The sequence below is a fragment of the Anser brachyrhynchus genome, assembly GCF_964034855.1.
Source record: "Anser brachyrhynchus genome assembly, chromosome: 20".
NCBI lineage: Eukaryota > Metazoa > Chordata > Aves > Anseriformes > Anatidae > Anser > Anser brachyrhynchus.
The window spans coordinates 5170750-5194273 of NC_137713.1; the positions used below are offsets into that span (position 1 = coordinate 5170750).

The window sequence follows — 23524 nt, forward strand, 5'->3', positions numbered from 1 at the left end:
AATCCTGTTTGCTTTTCCCCTGGGTTTATGTTAACCCCTTAAGCTTGGTTGAAAGAGTACTGCTGTACCTTGTATCTGGTTGATAATCCCTGCCAGACACCTGTAGAAAACAACACTGACTCTGTTTGTTCCCAAAGCAACAGTGGGATCTATTTTATTTATTTTTTCCGAATGAATACAAACGTCTGCAACCATTGCTGTGAGATTAGGATAACTGCATGGTGCTGTCGTAGATGCCCTGACCTTCTCTCTCTCATTGCAGTAGCACTTGTACAATGGGTTTGGTGCTGCCGCTGTGGAGTGACACCTTGATCCACCTGGATGGGGACGGGTGAGTGTCCTTTGTACCTTCCAGCCCGATAGCAGAGGGTCTTAGTGCATGCAGTATGGGGTATGGAGGAGGCCTCAAATGATGTTGGGGCCCGAGCAGGTCCAGCAGGCCTCCTGCTGCTGACCTGTCCCAGGTTGGTAGACTTAAAGGCCCTAAATCACAGCGGCTGTCACAGGGAACACCCATAACTGACTTCTCTGTGAACAAACACGCACCGAGACAGTGGTTCGTGTGTGTGTTTAAGCTGGAGTAAAGGAGCTTTTGCTGGTGAGTGGGTGTGTAGTGAAAGCTTCTTAAAGGGATCCTATTATGTGTTCCTCCACCGCGCTTGCAGCAGGCAGCGCTCTGCTGAACATAAAGTAAGAATGATGTGTCTCTGCCAAGCAGACGCCTGACTTGCAGGCTCCTGTTTGTGCCAGTCACAAAGGCTGTCCGGCGCAGCGCTTGGAATGACTTTTCTTTCCTTGGTAGCTGCCCCAGGATCACTTTAGCTGCACTCTGTTGCTCCCAGCTGTGGCACTGAATTTGTGTTGCCAAGGTAATCAGCACAGCCCAGCACTGTCCCCCTGTCTTAGTTTTGTTCCTGAACAGCAGCCGCTTAAAAAAAAGTCACCTTAGAGCTTTTAGCCTGCTATTTTGATCTGTTTGCTAGCTGAACTCAGCAGTGTGCGCATAGGGCTAGTCCTTTGCTGTTCTAGCGTGCTACAAACTCCGTTGTTAACTGAAAAGCTACTTTTGGAACATATTTTTACTGTGCCTTTTTTCTTCTCTCCAGTGGGTTCAGCGTATCAACGGATAACAGGGTTCACATATTCAAGCCAGTGTCTGTACAGGCGATGTGGTAAGCACTTCCTGTAATCTGTCCCAGTGATCCTTTTTCCAAGGTGTTTTGGCTTCTTGGGCTCTTAAAAAGCAGGTGCTGCTTTGCGTTACGGGTATCCTGAGACCTACTCAACAGCCAGCAGCCTCCTTCAGAGACAGGGAAGGAAGTTTGATGCCAAAGGGGAAAAAAAAAAAAAAAAAAGGCCTGCAAGTGCTGGTAGGCAGCAGCGAGCTTATAACATTGCTGGAGCCGCGCCTTCGTCGCAGCTGGGGGCAGGAGGGAATAGGGCAATTTTCTTTGCAAAGGGCTGCTGCTTTGAATCTCTCCAAAGCGGACTTTGCTATTAATATGAGCATGCGTTTGAAATAGTTTATTCGTCATAAATAAGGAAATACACGCTGTACATACTTTAGGAGTCCCTGTTTTCGGTGAGACATGTACATTGTGATAGCAAGAAGGAAAGAGAAGCTGCCTGCATTTTTCTTTCCTTTTAGGGTGGTTCATGTAAGAATGTAGTGGCCATTAAAGTATTTCTGGCTCAAGCTTCTTTGCATTGCAGAAATACATCCCCTGTCAGGGTGTCATGCTACTGTGTCACCCCAGTGATTTTGACCTGGATTCTTCTGATCACAGTCAAAGATTTAAAACAAGCTAAAAATAGGAGAGGGATTTGTTTCCCAGCAGCAGCTGAAGAAACTTGTAACATCCCTCATGCAGTGAGGGAGGGCAGACACCTAAACACCTCAGTAAAGTCAAGCCCTAAACCCTCGGGTGCGCAGCTCTCTGTGTCTCATTCCTGGATGTCCCTGCCCTGCACGTGGAGAGGCGATGGCACAGCAGGATCTGTCAGAGCACCCATAGGGGACACAAATGCTGTGCCTCTTACTCACAGCTTACACAGTTGTAGCAGGTTTTGAAGCCAGTGACGCAGGTGCCTCTGTCTGAATTTTGGGCATCTCTGCTGAACTCCGGGCAAGAGGAGTGTGTCTCGGTGTATTTCAGTTAAGACAGCAGGCTCTTGCAGTGTGATGATCCACACCCCTGCAGGACAGCCCCTGCCCAGGTAGCACCGGGGGTTGCTGTGTGTAGCACCGGACTTTGTACCCACTGGGTCGCGAGCAGCACCCTGGATTTGGCAGCTGCTTTGTGCTCAGTACCAGCCTGAGGAAGGGATGGTAATCCTGCAAGTATTTTTCCCTTTCCTAGGTCTGCTCTGCAGAGTTTACATAAGGCTTGCGAAGTGGCGCGAAGCAACAATTACTACCCGGGGAGCCTCTTCCTCACGTGGGTCAGTTACTATGAGAGCCACATCAACTCCGACCAGTCGTCGGTCAACGAGTGGAATGCTATGCAAGATGTGCAGTCCCACCGGCCCGACTCGCCCGCCCTCTTCACAGATGTGTAAGTTGGTCCCGCTCTGCTGAGCGGAGGTGATTGGCCTTTGAGCAGTGCAGGCTCCCGAAGAGGAGGCCTGGTTCCACAGACTTTGCTCTTAATTAGGTACTAATGAGGGGAGATTTCCTGTTCGAGGTAATAAACGGACCCCTGGTTAGGTAAACACCGGTGCTGGAAGCTTTGCCCTCTTGGGGCTCCCTTGCATCTCCTCCAGTCTCTGTTTTTATTTTGTTTGTTCACCTTGGGCTTTAAGCTCTCATATCTTTGCAAGGTAAGTGCTGTGTTACTGTAGTGAGAGAGAGGTGTGGTGCAATCTGCTGCCTGGGCCTTCCTGTTTGCTAGTTTTGTCCTCTGGTTTCCAGGCCCGGTGCTGTCTGGAAGGAACAGGTTTCTCTGGACTTTGCTCTTACGCTGAGCGTGTCTCAGCACATGTTTGGAACAACATGGTCTTTTTTCCTTACGCAGTTCATTTTGGTGTGAAGTCTTTAGGTAAGGACTTGTGAGTCTGTGAGCTCGGGAGCATCCTCTTAGGCATCCATCTGATACACTAGAGAATGAGGACAAAGTAATGCCAGTCCTCTTGGCTCTGAGGAGCTCTGTAAGTGCAGAACAGGGCTGGCTGTAGGTCCCAAGCTGTCTCCAGCTAAATGTTTGGGTGTCTGGTGATGTATGGTCTAAAACAGTGGCTGACGTAGATGCGTAGTCAGTTCGGAAAGGCAGAATTTATAGGCTGTCAATATTCAAGGGTTACAACTTCTGTAATTAGTAATTGCTGATGGTACCGATACCATTTAACCTCAAAGTACTGTGTGTCCAGATGTGTTGCCAAGCATGAGGGCTTAGTTGCCTGGTTTGTAGAAGAAGAAATGACTTCACAAGCCCCAGCTGCTTTCCCAGTGTAACGGTGCCATTGGCTGATTTATGCTCTCAGAGATTTCATTTTGTTGGAGTTCAGTGAGTGAATAATAATGCTAACGCAGTTATTCAGCTGTGAACAGGTCTTCACACTTGATTGTTTTTTAATGTATGAGGAGGGCGGCTGGAAAGTTTTGGCAGGGTGTCAGATTAATACTCTCTTGTAGCTTTTCATATATATATAAATTTTGGGTAGCCCACCCTTTCCCTGGTGGCAGCAATTGAATCATCTCCTGGGGACACCTGGACAGCATTCTCCTAATCGATTCCTGCAATAATGCTTGAGGTTAAAGGGACTGGGAACTTTGATGGTTTTTATTTGTGACCCACCAGTTGGGCGCTTGTAAAGCAGAAGTGTCCGTGCAGTCGCCGTCCTGGCAGCCTTCCAGAGGAACAGAAAGGTGGTGGGAGATGTTACTGCTGGGCCCCTTCTGAGATGGTGATGGGTCAGGCAGCTCTGTGCTGCTGCTCTGTTGCAACTTCCCCTGGTGTTAGTCAGGCTATTTTTGCAGCTGGTGATAAGGCCCCTGGCAGCAGAGGCTGGAGGAATGCACAGAGGCTTAGCTGCCCTCTTCTCTCCATGTAAGGAACTTTGGAGCTGTTACCTTTCCAAGAAAGGTAGGGAGAGGCTCAGATATTGCTCCAGAGAGTATAATGCAGCCTTCCCAATTTAAATTTTACCAAATACCAGAGGTTCTCTGGATGACTACAATGGATTAGGAGCATTCAGTTGGTCTCTTTCATATACAACTGGGAATGTAAACCGGGCTTTACAGTCACCTGAATTCCTTTCAGCTGAGGATGTGCTTGGGGAAAGCAGCAAGGGTATCTGAGACCCTGCGGGGTATCCAGGCTGAACAACACCAGTTTAAAAAGTGCCATAAGTCTGGTTTATTTCCCCTCCCAGTGACTCTGTTGCTCTCTTGTGATAGCCCAACTGAGCGGGAACGCACGGAACGGCTAATAAAGACCAAGTTAAGGGAGATCATGATGCAGAAAGATTTGGAGAACATCACATCAAAAGAGGTGAGTGGTGAGGGAGCAGCACCGGAGGCACTGTTGCGCAAAGCAGAGAGCTCTTTGGGCCGTGAGGAAAGACCAAAAGAGAAAATTTCACGTGGTTTCCTTGTGTTCTTCCTCTCCACCCAGATACGCACTGAGCTGGAGATGCAGATGGTGTGCAACCTGCGGGAGTTCAAAGAGTTCATAGACAATGAAATGATAGTGATCCTCGGGCAGATGGACAGCCCCACTCAGATATTTGATCATGTCTTTTTGGTAAGTCTAACAGCAAGTTCCACAGAGTTCCAGCTGTGAACACACCTAACCCTTCTCACTGTGTCGTGGTTGAAACGGGGCTTTGGAGGAACTTAAGGGATCTCTGAAGGAGAGGTTGGCTGGTCCTGAGGTCACGTACTGTTAAGCAAGACACAAAACACTAGGGCTGTTGAACACTGCTTGGCTGTGCTAAGTTTTACCAAATACTAGCCAACCTGTAGTCCCTGTCACTAGAGGGTGAAATGGAAAAAAAAGGTCTTCAGTTTTAATTTCTTCTCAGCGCTGTTTCCACTGACGTAAGACTAATTTTGTAGCTTCGACTGGCCAGGGTACCCACACGTCAAGATCTTGGGAAGGACACAGCTACAGCAAAGAGGGAGGGGAGCAGTTGGCACAGGCTGTGTAAAATTCAGGTGGAACGACACTTTTACAGCATGGAAAGTTCTGAGTTCATGCGATCCAGGGGGAGCGGAGGAGTTTAACCAAGAATCCTGGAGATCAGTCGCTTAAGGAAACATAAATATTTCGCCTTTTAATGTTTTGCTTGCTTAGTTGCCTTTCATTGCTGCTGGGGCCTGTCTAATTACTGCACCTCCTTCTGGTGAGTCAGCACTCCGCTGGATTTCCCAGCCCTGGAGGAACGGACGCAGGTTTGGTTGGGCTGCCTAGCCTGCGAGCTTGGCTCAGCTTTAAACAAAGCCGTTCCTCTTGGACCAGCTGGTCTGGCCAAACGGAGACGGCCTCTCCCAGCCTCCTGAAGCTTAATGCCGTGGCTCGGAAGGGATGGGGTATGTTAATGTGAGTGCTCCCAAGAAACTGCGGTGGGGTGGAGCCAGGAAACTTCAAGTACCTACAATGTAATGTGTTTTTGTGGACTAGGTGTTCCCAGGAGAGACTTGTTACAGGATTACAGTGCTAGTCAAAGGCAACGCAGACAGCTCAGTCCAAAGCAGAGCTCGGAGTCTTGGCTCTGAGTACGTTTAATGGGAACAAGACCATTAAAAAAAAAAAAGGTTTGCAGGCAACACCAAGGAGGAGGGCTGTGGCTAACGTGTGGGATGGAAATGTTTGCAAGCAGGCCCTGCAGTGAGGAGCTGGGGCTGGGCAGCAGCTTAATTCAGCAGCGTGTGTACTGCAGGGCAGAGCTGTGCAGTGAGGTCTTTGGGAGGCACAGAGCTGCTTCCTACCGGGTGGAGGCAAGAGCCCTGTGGGATCCTACTGAGGGAGTGCTAAAATAACACAGCAGGAAATGGGAGACCTGGTGGTGTTGCTGGTTGTGGATCAAAGGACAGGAGAAAAGGCTTTACCCGCCGCAGCATTGTTCTCCATACCTGTGGAAACCGGTGCTTCCCGGGTCTGAATTAAATGACCCTTCCTTGGCCAGAAGGAGACAACATGAAACCAAGTCTGGGGGCTAGTGTGGTACACCAAGGACCACAATACATCTGTTGGCAGGTTCTGAATAGCAAACCACAGAGCCCCGTGGTCCTCCTTCAGGTTGTGCGCAGCTCTGGACTTTGGGATTGACCTGATCTGTGGCCACAGGCAGATTCTGCTGAAATCTGGGCCATCAAGGCATGAAATGTTTGCCCCTTTGTCTTGCTTGAAATTCAGAGTCCCATCTGTGCTGAACCCGTGAGCGATGCCCTCATTATGAAGATTTCTCTTGGGAAGTAGTTCAGCTCGGGAAGAACCAGCCACATTTTGTTTGTCGCGTCAGGATAAGACATGTTGTTTATTGTGTCATTAAGACAACAGGCTTGTCCTCGGTCGCTACCAGAACGGTAACACGGCCCTCCCTGGGTGTGTGCCTACCTCTAAATGCGGGCTGCCTGTGCTCAGGGCTTCTCTGCGAGCTCTGTAATGGATGCAGGAGCATGCCTCTGAAGCAGATAGCCTGCACACCGTAAGTTTTGAAGGAAGCTGTTGTCTGAGTGGCCTTGTCCTCAGCTGAGCTCTTTGTGTTTGGGCAGGAAGCAAGCGGCTTGGAGGCCCTGAGTGTGCTGCGGGGAAGAGAATTAGCTCGCCAGGGTAAAGCCTGCTTGTTCCTCTGCTCACACAGGCTTTGAGTATGGGGAGGCGATGTGTATATCGAGCGAGCTTACAGTGTTGCTGCCTTTGATGTGCGAGATGGGTGTTTCATGTATAAAGAGCACCTGGATAGCTTGAAACACCAGCAGCCTCTCTTCTGTGGGGCAGAGCTGTCAGCAGCCTCCAGGGAAAGGGTGGAGCGGTCTCATCTTTGAGGTCGATTTCTCAGCGGTTTGCAAGAAGTGCCAGGGTATGGTGCTGGGCTCCTGCTTTGCAGAGCTGCCCGCTGCTTCAGGATGGTTCTGGTTGATGGGGTGAGATAAGGGGCTGAACGTCAGCCAGGCTACCACCCTTCTGTGTGCTCCTCTACTCAAAAGACACCTACTCCCCAACGCTCGGCTTGCAAGCTTCCTCAGGTTCACTGGTAACAGTCCTTCCCTCCATCGGTTGTCTGGCCATGCCTTCCTGCTGGCTGATGTGTCCGTGTGTGTGTTTTCCCTGCAGGGCTCTGAATGGAACGCCTCCAACTTGGAAGACTTGCAGAACAGAGGGTAAGTAGCTCCAGGCCATCAGCTTAAAAGCGAGAGCTTGGCCTCAACACTTGCCTATGCAACAAACTCTATCCTTTACCTGCTGTGTAACCTGAGTCTCATTAAAGGGTTTGCAGATCTGAACAAGCTTGCGCTTCCTCCAAAATCTGTGTCCCACAAACAGGCACCCTGAAATAAAAGAATCCTGTTCCCTGACCTTGACTGACATCCCCTTGGCAAACGAAGGAAGCCAGCGATCTCACAGCTGTAAGCAGCAGAAAGCTGCAGTTACTTAGCTGGACGCTGCGTAGCTGGCCCCGTGCCCTTTGCTCCAGCCTGGTGCTCTGGACTGAGGCCTCGCAATTACAGAGGCGTTCTGGAGTCTGGACCTCCGGGCTGTGGCAGGAAGGAAAACGTGTCAGAGCGTTTGTTCCTTCGAGGGGGGCCCGGAGGAAGCAAAGTCCTGTTGCTCCTGGGCTTAGGTGGGCTCCTCTGCTTTCTGCCTTTCCTCTCTTTCAGACCTGAGGTTAGTGTCCTGTCTCTAGACCAGCTGGGTCTGAGCACCAGGATTGCACAGTTAAACCATTAATGACAGGTTTGGCTTATTTATGCCAATCCAGTGAGGGGGAAAAAAAATAAATTAAACACTCTGCTGAACTGCATTAATTACTTCTGCTCCATGGAGAATCAGTGTTTCAAAGCTGATCCCCCTTACTCAGCTTAGGGTCTGCTGCAGTTTCCTTGGTCAAGCAGGTCCCATTTGACTGCTAATGATCTCATACCTGCTAGGGAAAAGGGATGTCACTCCCTCACAGTGCTCTTTTGTGTTACTGCTGCAGCAGGAGCAAAGATTCACAAAGGGCCTTCAGGAAAGCATCCAAACACCAACTGAACAGTCTGGGCAGGAGCTCCTGTGGCACAGGTGGTGCTAACACTTAAAACAGAGAGGTGGAGGGGGCAAGCGGAACAACCTGATGGACCGTGCAGGAAGAGGCTAAGCTCTAAATCAGGGGCTAAGCTCTGAATTGCTCAGAAAAACCTTTTGCCTGTGTTAGCCAATGCTTCCTTGCACTAAGTCCTCATTTCCAAGGAGGTATGTTCAGAACTGCAGCTTCTAAGGCTTTGAGTTTTGCCAATCACAAAGCAAGGCGAAGCTGTTATCTAGCAGCCGTGATGTGTCTCTGAACTCACCGTGCTCTGCACACTCTGCATCCTTATCTGCTGTCTGTTTCCATGCAGGGTGCGGTATATTTTGAATGTGACTCGAGAAATAGATAACTTCTTCCCAGGCCTATTTGAGTACCATAATATTCGGGTGTATGATGAAGAAGCAACAGATCTTTTGGCTTACTGGAATGACACCTACAAATTCATCTCCAAGGCAAAGTAAGTCTTTTCAGAACAGAACAAACCCATTTAGAAGATGTATTACTAACTATTTATTATTTTCCTACTGATTTTCTCGACTGCTTTTCTTCCTTGCCTGCATATTCATTTTGTAGTCTTTCTAAGTGTTTAGAGTTGCCTTCCACACATCGTCATTCTTACAGATGCTTGTAAAAGGAACAAGCAGGACTGATGAGTGGTTTCTGCCCAGCTGCAGCCCAGGCAAATTGTGGAGGAGATCTGTAGCGAAGATCTAACAGTTTACCTGCTGCTTAAGGAGCACAGTGGATCTGTGGTGTGCTGGTGGGAGGGAAAGGCAATAACAAATCGAGTAGGGTTTATCAAAAGGAAGAAGTAAAACCTTATAAACCGAACACAAACATAAGCTGTTCCCTGCTTTGTTAGCTTGTACTGTGAAGTCCCCAGTCTGGAAGCGGGTTCTTGTGTGATGTAGAGCAAATTCGTCCCTTTTACAGGATAAATGCCTGGATAGGTCTCCAAGCTGTCAGTTACACTGAGTAATCTGATAGTGGATGTTGGAAGTAGTCCTTTTTTGCTGCAAAGAACTGCATCCCAGTTATACGAGCTGCCTCCAGCAAATTCAGCAGCCTCCTTCAGGGAAAACTGGTCAGAAAGCAGATTGGCATATGTTGCCTTTAAAGTATTATTTCCATTAGAGCAGTCTGTCTTCTCTTAACCACAGCTGGTGCTGGCAATCTCTCATAGACTTTAAAAGCTGACTTGTTTGAGTATGGCTCTCTTGAGCAAGTTACAGAGATTTATTTTATTTAAGATGGTTTCTTCAAAAGACTTCACTGTTTTCCCTTCAGTATTGACTTTGAAGTGTTGTCATCCTCACAAGTATTCTTCTGCCCAGAATATTTTCCACTGGGGCTTGAATGATTGGGCCTCAGCTCTGTGTGTGAGGTGATGGAAGTTGTTAATCTTCCAGGTCGGACCAATTACCGTACCCCTTTCTTTGCACTGTCTGCTTGTTAGTCAGAGGTCTGGGGGTTTTTGTTGGTCACCAGGAGTGTGGCGTCCCAGGTTGTCCTGTGGGAACTTCACATGGCTGGCAGTCGGGAAACCTGGCGCTTAGTGGAGAAAATTCTAGGTGCCAAATCAAAATCTTCTCATCCTGCTCTGCACCAGTGCTGCCCAGTGCACGGAGCAGACAGATAAGGGCCCGCTTGCCTCCCTCCTCCTATTTCATGGCCAAGAAACACTTCTGAATTCCTTGGAGCCGAGTGCTGGCTGCCCTTTTGGGCGCTGCCTGGACCAGCCTTCCCCAGGCAGAGTGGCTGCTCATCGTGTTCAAAGGCTCTGTTTGCTTTCCTTTCAATGAGAAAAATCCCTCTCAATAGGGAGAGAGCTCTGGGAGGGGGCTAGGCAGGGTTTCTAACACCAGACCAAGGCGGTGTTGGTTTTGTCTAGCCAGTGGCCAAACCCAATATGTTGTCAGTAGTGCAAGGATGCCATATTAGTCTTCAGCAGTCTTCGTAACAGCTGATGTTTGTCCACTTTTGTGATAAAAGCTTTGGAAGAGCTCTTGTAACAAAGCCTGTTCAGAATATTAAGATCTTGTTCTTCACTTTTTGTGTGTCCTGCTTCAGTTTGTAAATTGGATTACCAGATCGCATCCAAGAGACAACAAGCGAGGCCACAGTGTTGAAAATGTGTTTGATAATGCTCAGGGAGATAAGTTGCTATTTTCTTAAGCTTCTCAGCGGCTGTGTTTTCTGCTTCATGACTCCCTTTGCCTTTCTCCTGCTTCAGGAAAAATGGTTCGAAGTGCCTGGTGCACTGCAAGATGGGAGTGAGCCGCTCGGCATCCACGGTCATCGCCTACGCCATGAAGGAGTACGGCTGGAACCTGGACAGGGCCTACGACTACGTGAAGGAGCGGCGCACCGTCACCAAGCCCAACCCCAGCTTCATGCGGCAGCTGGAGGAATACCAAGGGATCCTGCTGGCCAGGTGAGTGGAAGGAGTGACCTGGATTTACCCATTTTAAGTCGTAGCACTTAAATGATTGACTGTTATTTTAATTAGAACTTCCATCGCTGCATTATGTAAGGTCATGATTATCTGGGGAAAGATAGTGCTCTGTTTGCCTGGGTTATCTCAGCTGAGCTTGGGAAAATAGGTGTAATAAAGAGCTTTCAGGAGCCTGTTTGGCTTCTAGGGTTGTTGGTTGGTTTTTATTTTTGGAGAGTAGCATCCCGTGAACTGCTATCTGAGTGCAGCATTCAGATCTGTGCAGGCTCCAGCAGAGATAAATGATGTCCCCATTGCTTGTAACATCACTTGGCAGGGAAGTCGCTTTGTCTCCATCTCAGCCTTGCAGTTCCCCGTTGAACATGCCCCTCCTCAGCAGCTGGTGCGGTTTTATTTAGATCCCTTTGGTGAGTGTTGGTGTTAGGGGAGGGGACAGGATGTTCTGTGCATTGCAACAGCAGTGTTTATTCCTGCATGGAGTCCTGAGGCTGGTCTGGAGCTGGGCCTGGGTATGGGCAAGGGTGTTGTAACCCCAAACCTATCACCTGATTAGCAAAAAGACATAAATATTGCAAGTTTCTGAGAAATCTGCTTGTAAGCTCTGTTAAGCAATGCTTCCACGTGATCAGCTGGAAGGAGGTAGTGATACTCTGTGTTTCACCAGATTACGGTATTTTGTTTGGGATCCTGGTGTGCCTTGCAGGGGAGCAATTTCAAGCAGAACTTACCCAAGCTGTGCCCCTCCTGCCACGGGAGGTGGCTCTTAGCATGTTTTGACCCAAGTATTTCACAGCTTCTTAGTGCGGTTGAAACGTGCCTGCCCTTTGCTGTTCTTCACAACAGTTCAGGTACTCGTGTGCTATCTTCAGGGCACCCAGGGCTCCATCTCTCGTCTCTGTCCTCATCTTATTTCGTCCCTGTGGTCATTCCTATCCACTTGCAAAGACCTCCCTTCCCTTTCTGTGCTCAGGATTTCTCTGTCCACCTGCTTCCAGCACTCTTGTCATCTCTGCTGCTGGGCCAGGTCTGGATTCCTGTTTTTTACACCAAACCCCTGGTGTGAGTTCCTCCTGTCACTGAAGTATGCTTCCTCTTTCCCTGTCAGCACAGACGAGCAACCTGAGGGTTCTTCCCAGCTCATTTATTCCCTGTTCAGGTGCACCCACGGGATCTTTGTCCTCCACCTCTTCCCTGTTCCACAAACGTTGGCTGCAGCAGTGACTCTTCCTACTTGAAAAAGCAGGATTATCAGGATAGGTCATAGTCAAATAGATATTTTAAGAAATTGTGCTCTCCTGCACTGAGGAAACCATTTGAGACAGATACCACACCTGCCTTGGCTGCCTCATGTGATGCCACTGCTGGTACCAGTAAATAAAGGTCAGTGCTTAACCCTGAGCTAGAGGTGACCTGACCGCAGTGGTGTGCTACATAGTGCTGGCAGGCTAGGAAATTAGATCTCTCTGGGGTGAACTGGATGGACAAAAAAGAAGCTTTTCAGATGGGAAAAGCACACCGACATCCTGTGCAACCTTCACAGGTTGCTGAACACCTGCGAAGAGCCCTAGGCTGGTAGCAGCCGGTGTAGCACATCTTCCAGCCCTCAGCACTGCAATCGCTTCAGGGAATCTGTCAGCCTGCTGGCTGGTGGCACGCGTACAAAGCCACCCTGTACAAACATTCTGGTTAAGGATGTTTTTTTTTCCCCCCCGTCTCTTTCAGTATTTTTTTCCTCGGGAGGTAAATCTTTCTTGCTGCCAACATTTGCATGGTGTGTGGCTCCCCTCCCACTTGAGCACACCACAGCTCCTGACCTACTCTGCAAGTCCCCATACGAACACAATTACTCGTGAGGCTTTAAAAAATGCAAGAACAGTGCATTACATCTGTGCGTGGAGGGCTAAAAAGCCTGCAGTAAAGGAAGCTTCACTGAAGCAAGGAATAGCCTCTGTGCTGCAGAAACGGCCCTCCTTTATGTGGTTCCTTCCTGGGCTCTAACTGCTTTTTCTCCCCTTTCTTGGCTGTTATTTAGCGTTGCCCTCTGGCTGCCTTGTTTATTCCCGTGGTATTCCAGGCCAGGTAAAAACAAAAAACAAGAAACCGTCGGATTCACGCTCATGTGACTGCTCAGATTTCAGAGGGAAGGTCTGGGAGGGCAGCCATGTGCTCGCACTATCTAGTTACAGTTCTGTGCTGGGCTTACAGCAACTGGGATATGTTTTCCAGCTGTAAAACGAAAACCCCCTGCCTGCACAACAACACGTGTGCTGGGCTTTGGAACGACTGTACTTCCTGGGGCTGGTTAAACCATCCCCTCCCTCCGGTGATAGTGACAGAGGGGCTGAGCTAGCTCCGTTTCTTCTATTAGTTATGGATAAGTTGCAGCAAAAGAGTGCTTGGCATCGCCTGTCCTTGTGCAGTTTGTGACCCAGCAGCAGTGGCTTTACATGGGAGCCTGGAGACCTGGCTGCAGCTTAGGGGTGCCGTGAGGGGCTCCAGGTCCAGTGCTAGCATGGCCATGAGCTGTTCTCCCCATCCCGAGAAGGTCAAGAGGTGCCTGTGGGCTCCAGGAAGGGCCGTGGGCTCCTGTTCTTAGGCCAGTTTTTAGCACCTCTCGCAGGTTGTAAGGCTGGAGGAAGCGTGAGATGACAAGCTAACCGGATGCGATGCACCTCCACGGGGTGGCTGACATCTGCTTTGATTCGCAGGTCAAGGCTGTGCTAAGCACGTTTGGTTTGTCCGTGCACAGAGGCAATTTTGACTTTCAGATCGCAGGCACAGCACAGCACTGAAGCAGCAGGGCTGGAAGTGCCCCAGCAAGAGGTGCTGAGCCACGGGCAGGACTGGACCCGTGCGGGGAGCTGGGGTAGCTCTGGTGGACAGCTTGAGGAGGGTGTTAGGAAGGGCTTGAAGCACCGCTGATGCTCAGAAAACATCAGCAATTCTCCCCAGGTCTCCCAAGCAGAGACACGGGCAATCCTTGGCATCCTGTATGGAGCCTCAGCAGGAGCCTCCCTCACGGACAGGCCTGGTTCTGGTGCCGGTGTCCTGCTTTGCTCCAAACCCCGTTAGGGATGGAGCTCGTGCACCCCGCAGCAGTGCCTTGCAGCATCCAGTCTTGACCTTCCTCTTCCTCTCCTCTGAAAGGACCCGGGTCTGCCCCGTGCCACACGCGAAGGCTGCAGCTGGTTTATGGGGCTAGGAAGCTAAATCCACGATGGATTGTTTTCCTTAGCTGTTGGGCACCCACAACTAAATTGCTGCATTATAATTAGTTCAATAGCATCTGTTAATTAACTTACTGCAGCCAGTGGATGTGTCTGGGAGCGCCTGCTCACACTTAGCAGGGGACGAGGGAGCTTGGGCCAAGTCTCCTGCAGGTTCGAGGACTTTTTGTGGTATCTGCTCTCCTCCTAGGGGCAAGCGGTGGAAGCACAGCCCTGTGGCCGTGGTCACTCCGCAAAGCCCTGGCAGATGTGGCCAGCTGGTGTGGTTTCACGGCGAGAAGTTGCCTCCTTTGCTCTCTGTAAGCCCAGAACATGGGCTGGTTTTTTTTTTTGGCAGGTGGAAATAATGAAGGTGGTGCAGTGTTGCTGGCACTGCTTAGCTTTGTGACTGCTCAGACCTTTCTAAAGGGGCTTTCCAAGAGCTGGAGAACTTTTGACCTTCCTTCCTGTGGAAAAGCAGGTGGTGTTTGGGGCTGCTTGTTGACTGTAGAGGATGTCTTCTGTGTTTTCCCGTCTCGCTCACACATGTACACTCGCACAGAGCCCTTTTTGGTTACCGGGACCTGGGTATTGACCACTGAAGTTATTCAAAGAAAGAGCCACAAGGAATGGGACTTCAGTGCCACCATCCAGGACCAGGGACCCTGTCCCTTCTGGCCAGTGCTTACGTGCTAGCAGATGGAAAAGTGTGTGTTGGCTGAGAAAGAACCAGATTCTGTAGTCAATTAAATGCTGCAATTGATTGAGTAGAGTGATAAAATACTGCTGGGGAGTACGTGTGTGTGGAGCAGAACAGTGCAGTGGAATTTAGGGGCTGGAAAGTGGCTTGGTGTTGGATCAACCTCTCCAGCAGCAGGTTTGGCCCTGAAATGTTTAGGTTAAGCTGCAGTTGTGGTCGATGACTCTGGTATTTGTCACGGCTTTTCATGTAGGCTGCATCCTCTTAGAACAAGGTGGGTCTGGCCCTGGTATGTGAAAACACAGCTCAGTGTTTCCTCTGCTCCTCTTTCCCACAGCAAACAGCGGCATAACAAACTGTGGCGCTCGCACTCGGACAGCGACCTCTCAGACCATCACGAGCCCATCTGCAAGTCCGGGCTGGAGCTGAACAAAAAGGAGATCACCAGCTCGGCTGACCAGATCTCGGAGGCCAAGACCAACGACAACCAGCAGCCGATGTCTCCCATCTACTCGGCCGAGCTGGACAGGGAGCAGCAGCTCCCTGAGGATGCGAACATGATCGAGGAGACGTGCGTGAAGGAGAGGAGGATCCACCTGGAGTTCACGTGTAGAGACTTCCACGCTGAGCAGATGGAGGACAAGCTGAACCTGAACAACATCAATGGCTGTACGGCAGGGTGCTGTGTAGATTCTGTCCCCACTGATAACTGCCATGCTTCCGAGGCCTTAATGCAGCTCCAGCGCCCCTTGGAAATAACAGAGTTCCCGGATTTGACGGTGGACGACCTAGAAAAAGATGCCCTTAAACCTGATATGAACGTGCACTTGGTTCCCATGGAAGAATTCACTTCGTGCTTAAAAGACTTCCCCCAGTCCCCAAACCAGAATTCCCTCAGTCCCCAGCAGAACGCCCAGCCCGAAGTGACAGACCTCAGCACAGACAGGATTGATTTCTTCAGCGCTTTAGAGAAATTCGTGGAGCTTTCTCAGGAGAGCAGGTCACGCACGTGCTCCCACTCCAGGACAGAGGAGCAAGGGAGTGGAAGGAACGGGGTCTCCAGGGTGCCCGCGCTGGAAGTTCCCCCAGCTGCAGACGTGGGTGCAGATGCTCGGAGGAACAGCTCTGGAAATTCCCCTCAGGCATCCGATGACTCTTCCACAGATGAAGAGCAACAAAAGGTTAAAATAACTCGCTTGTTTTTTTAGGAAGTACTGCTCAAACGTGTCTGCGGGTAGTTCTCCTGCTGGGAGCTTGCTGCGGGCAGGGGATTTTCTAGGTCTAGCCATCAGTGAACAGGGCGGCCCTCGGGGGTGGGGTTGCTAGATAACTTACCCTTTTCTTTTGTGTTTAGATACTTGCCATTTTCTGCATTTTTTTTCCTTAAACATCTGTTTACTGGCCGTGGCAGGGCACTGGCTGAGTCAGCCCTGCCCTGACCTGGTCTGCTGTTCTCATGAGAAACTTATTTTTGAGTTTCACATCGGGAGAGCGGATAGGTGGGACTTGACCCATTAATGCAGCTGAACCCTGAACAGTCGAGGCCAGCCAGCATCCTGAATCTGCGCGGCTATTCATCTGACTTGAGGAATCCACCAAATAATGGGACAAAGCTGGCGTCTTTCCCTGGTTGGAAAGCACCAGCACTGAGACAGTAAATTGGGGCAGGTGTAGAGCTTCCACTGATGGAATAAAATGAGTCTGTTTGGGCCCAGGGTGATGGAGTGGGGCACGTTGTGGTTGGCTTCTCTCCTGGGGCAGAGAGAGATTTGACAGAACTTAGCAACCTCTGAATTTAGGTACCTTTCTCTCCTAATCGCTTTCCACCCTGCAGGGCTCCCACAGGGATTGATGGTGTCCAGGGCCATCCTTTTCTAGGAGCCTCTCTTATTTAAATTCCACCCTGCATTGCTTGAATCTTTTCCATCTCCATGTGAGGCAATAAGGCTCTTCCAAACACAAGAGGCCGGCGCTCTCTCCTGCGATTTGGCAGAAGGAGCGTCTGTGCTGCTGGGGGAGCCTCTCTGGCCGTTTTCCTCGGGGAGTGTTTCAGTGCTTGGCTATTCTTTTTTTGTTCACTCCCCTGCGTGAGCAGAATCTTTCACGTTTTCAGTTCAAAACTGCACTTTTAGCAGTGTCTGGATTTTTTTTTTTGTTAACCAAACTTTATTTAGGGAAAAAAAATTCCTTTGGAATTCATGGCAATGAAATAACAATTCCTAAATCTCAGCCCAGGTGGAAATCCAGCCCGGAATATGTTAAGCGCAGTCCCAGAGACAATATTGTTTCTGTGTTGGTAACCTCTGTGCACTTGCACATTAGCACTTGTGCTTTCTGTTCCTTTAGGGGGGTGCTCCCCCATTGCCTTTAGGCAGTTTGCTGTGTGTCAGCACAGCCGACCCGTTTGTAATTCCCCTGTTTGTGCCTTGCAGGAGGTCCCCGAGCTGCCTGGCGCGGGCCATCTCACGCAGTCCCACTCAGAAAACGCGATTTCTGTGAAGGAAATCATCACGGAGATCGAGTCCATCAACCAGGGAGCAGCACCTGCCCAGCAGAAGGAGGCTTCAGCCAACGCCACCCAGACACCAAAGAGGAACACGGTGCACGACCTGCCGGTGGAGGCGGTTTGGGCGTCGGAAAAGGTGGAACAGAGCGAGGGAGCCTGCGCTGGACACCAGGAGAAGGAGAGGGACCCTCTGCAAGCTGAGCGAGACGCTGCCCCCTCGCCGCAGCTCTCTTCTTGTAAGTCTGACCTGGAGGAGAGCAGCCCTGCGGGGGAGCAGCAGAGCGCCAACACGGAGCCCAAGTGGTGCCCCGGCTCCGTCCGGCGAGCCACCTTGGAGTTCGAGGAGCGCTTGAGGCAGGAGCAGGAGCACCAGCACGTGCCTCCGGTCTGTGTCTTACCGACCCGCAAGAACTCCAGGAATGACTCCGCTGCTGCCGAGCTCCTGCCGCGGGGGAAGACGGAGGAGCCGCCCCTGGAGCTGGCTCCAGAGGAGGACAGGGCACGGAGCGAGGAGCTGCTGCCCCCGGGGGCAGAGCAGCCTGCAGGCAGGCACCCGCCCGTGCCCCGCGCCAACCCTGCGCGGGACCCGCTGCCCGCAGAGCCCAGCCCGGGGCAGGAGGTGCCGGTGCAAGAGCGCAGGACGGTGGTCTCGTTTGATGGCACGGAAGAGCCGGCGCTGCCTTCGCTCCTCCCCAAAAGAATCGAAATCATCGAGTACACTCCCACGGTCAGGGCTGCCGACGCGGGCGGCGAGCTGGCCGCGGCCGTCCCTCCGCTAGATGAAAACTTGAACCCTTCGTTGTGCTCTGAGAAGGCACCGACCTGTCCCGGAGCTCCGACGCTGGTAAATCTGTCACTGCCAGAGCACGCGGTACAAAAGCAAGCCACCTCCGCCCGGGGCAGCCCCAGCGAGGAAGGTGGTGGGCTCTCTCTTCACCTCGGTGCTGCTTCCCCCTCTGCCCAGGTGGCCAGTACGCCTTCGGCCAGCCCCGATCGCTCGTCGTACCCGTGCTTAGTTCACCTGGAAGGCGTCACCGAGCAGAGCACGAGTACAGACAACGAGCCAGTGGCGCCGTGTGGCGCTGAGGGAGATGCAGATCTCCCGTTCAGGGACAGCAGCCAGCCTCCGTGCCGGGGCAGTGCTGGCTCCTCGAGGCAGCTGAGCGGCGAGGACTTATCCAGCCACCACGCCGAAAACATGAACCTGCTGGACATCTCCTTCCTCTGCTACGGCCTCCCCCACAGCTCCAGCAGCCACAGCGTGGAGGAGCGCAGCAACAGCCCCGGACTGGTCAAGCAGCGGGCAAAGGAAATAGAAGCACGGATCCGGCACGCGGGGCTCACCACGCCTTCCCACATGAAACGCTCCGCATCCTTGGCCAAACTGGACTGCCTGGACCTCTCCAAGGATGACTTATCCCAGAGGGAGTCGGCCTCCTCCAACGCCAACCCCGTGCTTCTCACCTGCGTCGCCCTGGGTCGAGGTTTCAGCGGGGGGAGGCTGGAGGAGGGCTTGGAGAGCCCGTGGGGGAAGCACCGCCTCTCCTCCCCGCCCGCCCTCCGGGATCCCCAACCTGCTCAGCATTTCGTAGAGCAGCTCAGAACAGCCGAGTGCATTGCCCAGAGCAAGCCGGTGGAGCGACCGCTGGCTCAGTACGCCAAAGACTGTGGCTCCAGCCAGCAGAGCTTGGCTCCCGGCACGGCTCCGACGTGGACTACCTCCTCGGAGGGTCCTCCGCTGCTCCTGGACTCCTTGTCGGCAGCGCGGGGCCCGGCTGTCGCCCCCCGGCAGCAGCACGGTAGAACTCACCCCTTGAGGAGACTCAAAAAGACCAATGATAAAAAGCGGACAACCAATCCCCTCTATAATACTATGTGATCCCGAGCCCTCGGCTGCCATTTCGTACAGAGAACCCGCGTGGTTGCGTTCACGCAAGGGGCAGGTGTAATATAAGGATCATGCACTTTATGGGTTAATTTTATATATATATTGTCATTTGACTGTTCCTGGCGCATGTAGGTGTGGGTTGGTTCTTCTGTGTGTGACTCTGACTGCAGGACTGTTTGGTTTTGTTTTTGTTTTTTTTTTTAAATTTTATTAACTCAGATAACCTCAAATGTTCTTTTTTTTTGTTAGTTTGTTTTAAAAGAACACCCTTATCCAGCAAAACCTGCTATCGGCTCGCTTCGGCAAGGTGGAATGTGGCTTAGAACCAGGTCCTAGTCTCTGACTTGAATTTTCCCCGTGCCACGAAATGGTGCTGGGCAGCTGGGCTCGAGAGCCCACGTAACTGTGAAGGCTGTGCCAAGACCCCTTTGTTCGGCCTTTCTTTTCTTTCTGCAGACTGGAACTGCGCGGTGCTGGCAGGTCTCGTACGGAGCTGCTCCAGGACCAGCCCCCAGGCTCGGTTCTGCTGGCGAGGAGTGCGCGGGGTGGGCTCCGAGCCCCCCGGCACATCTCAGCCCCCCTTTTGTGGGGGCACAGCTCCTCCGCCAGCTGCCCCATCCTCTGTTACCCCAGCCAGAGCCCACAAAACCAGGGTGTTCTTCTAAAACAAACGCCTCGTTAGGGTGTGAACCCTTCCATTACTTGAATACTGCTGTGGGCCTTCCAAGTTCATGGCCATATCATCTGTCCTCTGCCCTCCTGCTGCCTCCCCTCCACCCGAACCCTGGTCTGGTCTCGTGCTGCCTGAGTTTTCCTCTCCCCCCGCCCTGCTCACAGGCACTTCTGTTCGCTTCCCGACCTAGAGGCTGTTAAAATTGTTACACGATGTATTCCCCTCCTGAATGCAAAGCTTTGTCCTCTCTGCTGTCACTCCTACCACTCAACCCGGAGGGAAGATCTTTTCTGGAAGTCTTTTTTTTTCTCTTTTTTTTTTGCCTGAATTGTTGTACATATGGTATTTATATAGATTTTTGTTGTTGTTTCTATTTTTTTTAAAGGGCAAGACTGCATTCTGTAAACTGGAAAACAAAACCACCTAACTCGCACTCAGTGCTCTTCGTTGTAATCTGCACAGAAACGGAGTGGATTTTACTTTCTAAGCCGTCTTCCCGTTCCACAAGTGAGCCTCGATGCTGGCTTTTGCCAAATGTGTCCCCTCCCCTCCGGTCCTGCGTTCACCCCTGTCACCCTGCGGCAGGAGGGGGGCTGCGCCTCTGCCCATCTCCCCCTGCCTGAAGCTGGGTTTCAGAAGTGCCAGCGGGACGTGGACGGCCGTCCCCACGCCCGCTCCGAGCCATTCTGCAGGTTCTTGCCTCCCCCGAGAGCCGTGCCGCTGCGCGCACGCAGCGCCTGCTCCAAATTTCAGCTCGTTATTTACGGTTCCCCAGCAGTTTGGCTAAATCCAAACTCCTCCTTTCCAGCCGTGCATATCCACAAATTATCCGGCTGCTGTCGGGAGCAGAGAAAAAGGCACTTGAGGGCTGCAGGGGAGCTCTGGGTCCTGTCTGCAGTCCCGTGGCAGGGCTATGGCAGGGCACGCACGGCGTGTCTGAGCTGGTGCTTGGCGCCGGCCCAGGCCTGCTCCCAGGAGGAGCGCAGCAGCGAGAAGATGCAGAATGGCTCCAGCTGCTGAAAGCCCGGCACGGAGAGGACATGGGGTGGGAGGAGCAGCGGACAAGGCCGTGCCTAGAAAGCAGCACCGATGCTGCAGAGCCTTGCAGAGACGAGCTCAGCTCCAGCCGCAGAGGAGCTCATGGCCCCGGAGCGTGGCAGAGTATTGGGAAGCAGCACCCGTCCCCCCAGGAGAGGGGCAGCTGGAGCCCTGCAGCTCCCCAGTGTCCCGTGTCAGGGCAGATCCTAGCAGTGTGCAAGGTGAGGTGAGCCTGGGGCAGGATCCCACCTCCCTGCCCTCCTCTAGATCCGAGGCACCATCTGCTTCCTTGCCTGGACTGTGCTCGCACCCCGCGTGCGCACAGCCCGGGCTGGAGCGCAGCCCGAGGTGGCCCAGCAGGGCCCCGCGGGGGTCAGGTAGCACGGCGTCCTGGGCCAACTCGCTGCGAGTCACCCAAGGCCCTGAGCTGGGAGGCCACCTCCTCCTCTGGGGCACCGGGAGACGTTTGGCTTCTCCCAGCCAGCTCCAGCTGGCTTTGGAGCCGGGCGGGCAGTGAGGAAAGGCCAAGGGCCTCGTGTCACCTGGCGAAGGGCAATTTCAGCCCTCGCCTCCCCCACCACCCTCCGCAGACCCTGCTGCCCACAGGGGCAGAAGGACAGGGTGCTCCAGAGGGTGAGAATCTGCTGGGGGGGGAAAGTCCCGGGTGTAATTTGTCCCTTCAGAGCGAGGATCAGGAAGGTGACGGTTTGGGGTTTTCTTTTTGCCCGGCTTGATCCGATGCCTGCTTTTTGCAGACCAGCAGCGCTGGTACTCCCAGTACTCCGCTCCTCTCCGGGTGCTCCAGCCGGGGGGAGCCGTGCCGTGCCGTACCCTTGTCCGCGGCTCTGGGGACAGGCAGGGCAGGTCCCTCTCCTGCAGAGTGATGAAGGCCTTGGGGGCTGGAGGCTCTGAACTCGATGGCAGAAGGGGAGCGGGCTGGAGGGGGGCAGCGCACGCAGCTCCCAGGTCCTTGGCGAGTGCCTGGGCTCAGAGGTCCCTGCCCGGGGACAGTTGTCCCCTCTCCGTGCCGCAGGCTCGCCCCTGGTCCCCGCGGCCACCCCAGTGCTTCCTGCGCCCCGCTGAGCCTGGCGAGGAGCAGCGCCTTCCCCGAGGGAAGGAGCAGCATCTCCAGAGCGCTCGGCAGCTGACGAGCCTCGCTGACGGGGGGGGGGCTAGGAGGAACGCGTTGTTTTAAGGGCATTTCTGTACAAAGCAGCTGTTCTGGTCTCTCGCGAAGCCCTCTCGGAGGACGCTTTGTTGTTTACATTGACTCCTGTACAATATCTCAGCCATTGCCTCCCCCCTTGCCCGCCTGATCTCCGGCTGTACTGTAACGTGTGAGCCTTGCACAAACGGATAGTGTGTGCGTGAAACTGGTTTTTACACTGCGTTCTGTTGCACTCGATGGTGTGTGTGTGTGTGTGCGCGTGCGTCCGGTCTGCTGAGAAGTCGCCACCTGTACAGATCTCTCCCCTTCGGCCCTCTCCGGGGGGCACGGTCCCAGCGGGTGGCAGGAGGTGACGCCGCTTCGGGCTCCCTTGGGCTCGAAGCCGGGCGAGGATTTTGGGTCGTGTCCCCCTGCTGGAAAGGGCCCCGGGGAAAGGAGCCCAGTGGCACCCGGCACCGCTCGGACTCGGTGTGGGCACCGCGGTGCCGCTCGCCCTTGCTGCCCCGCAGCCCTGCTGGGACAAGGAAGCCACACCTGCAGCGGGTCCCTGCTCCCAGCACGGTGCCTCCTGCCTTAATCCCATCCCAGCTCTGCGCGAAGGGGCCGGAGCCCCGAGCCCCTGCTGGTGCGGGCAGAGCTGGGAGCCGGGGTCGGGCTGGGCAGGGGCTCGGCCACCTTCTGGCAGTGCCACGAGCGGTGCCCCCAGCCCGGCCGCGCTGCAGACATCTCCCTTGGCACGAATGCGAGTGCCGGTGCCTTGTCTTTTCCTTCCTGGAGATGCGATGTCCGTGCGGGGGTTTGTCGGGACGGCCGTGGGGCAGCACGAGCCCCCCCGGGGCTGCAAACCAGGGAGGGGAGCGGAGCGCTTCTGTCGGCCCCCCCCGGACCTCCCGCAGTGGCTGGGATCGTCCCCTTCCCCTACAGACCTACGACCGATGTGCTCAGCTGTTTTTAAATGTGAACTCGTGCACTGATGTGCAGATTCAATGTTCTTGTTACCGAATGAATAAAGTTTTATTTTGACGACGACGTCCGCGCGCTGCCTCCTGCTTGGGACTGGGTACGGGGGGGGTGATCCCTGCTGCTGGCGGAGTGGGGACAGGAGGGGGGCTCTGGGGTTCGCTTGTGGCCCCCGCCGGAGGGGTAAATGGCCTCCCCTGCCACAAGGGGCCTGCGTGGGGACCCAGGAGCCCAGCCCCAGCTGCTCTCCTGTGGGCTCCCTGTGCCACGGGGCTGTGGTGGGAGCCGAATCCAGGCCCAAGACAAGGGGCTGGGGTGTGGGGGCCATCGCTGTGGGGTTTGGGGGGGTTTGGGGTGCCCCGTCCCACCTCGCTCCCCCAGCACCCCTTGGGAAAAGGCTTCCTGGGGCCTCTCCCAACTTGCCAGGGATGAGGTGCTGGGGACACGGGATGCGGGGCTCACTCCGTGCCCCAGCCCCAAGCACGCAGCGAGCTGGGACCATGGTGGGACGAGGTGTGTGGGGGCGCCCCTGCAGCCCCCTCCCGCCCCGCCACCCCTTTGGCAGGCCGGCCCAGGCTGTCACCTCTCCCTGCCTTTCCGCCAGCTGCCCCCTCCTGCCCGCCTCAGCCAATGCTGGGCCCGGCTCCGCTCGGTGCCCTTGTAGGGTCCAGCGCTCGCTGCCTTTCCAGGAACCAGGG

The 23524-nt window shown here is 53.4% G+C and overlaps 1 protein-coding gene across 2 annotated transcripts in view; it reads left to right on the plus strand.

Annotated features, from left to right (window-relative positions):
* SSH2 (slingshot protein phosphatase 2) overlaps positions 1–22893 on the plus strand; it is a 92789-nt gene extending 69896 nt beyond the window's left edge. For both annotated transcript variants that reach the window (XM_080563255.1, XM_080563256.1), the window contains 10 exons: positions 263–331; positions 1107–1172; positions 2361–2555; positions 4397–4490; positions 4614–4742; positions 7278–7324; positions 8543–8689; positions 10466–10666; positions 14931–15774; positions 17026–22893. In XM_080563255.1, coding sequence (XP_080419381.1) covers positions 263–331; positions 1107–1172; positions 2361–2555; positions 4397–4490; positions 4614–4742; positions 7278–7324; positions 8543–8689; positions 10466–10666; positions 14931–15774; positions 17026–18978 — 3745 coding nt within the window. In that variant the 3' untranslated portion in view covers positions 18979–22893. The remainder of the gene's footprint in view (positions 1–262; positions 332–1106; positions 1173–2360; positions 2556–4396; positions 4491–4613; positions 4743–7277; positions 7325–8542; positions 8690–10465; positions 10667–14930; positions 15775–17025) is intronic.
* Positions 22894–23524: the final 631 nt, after the last annotated feature.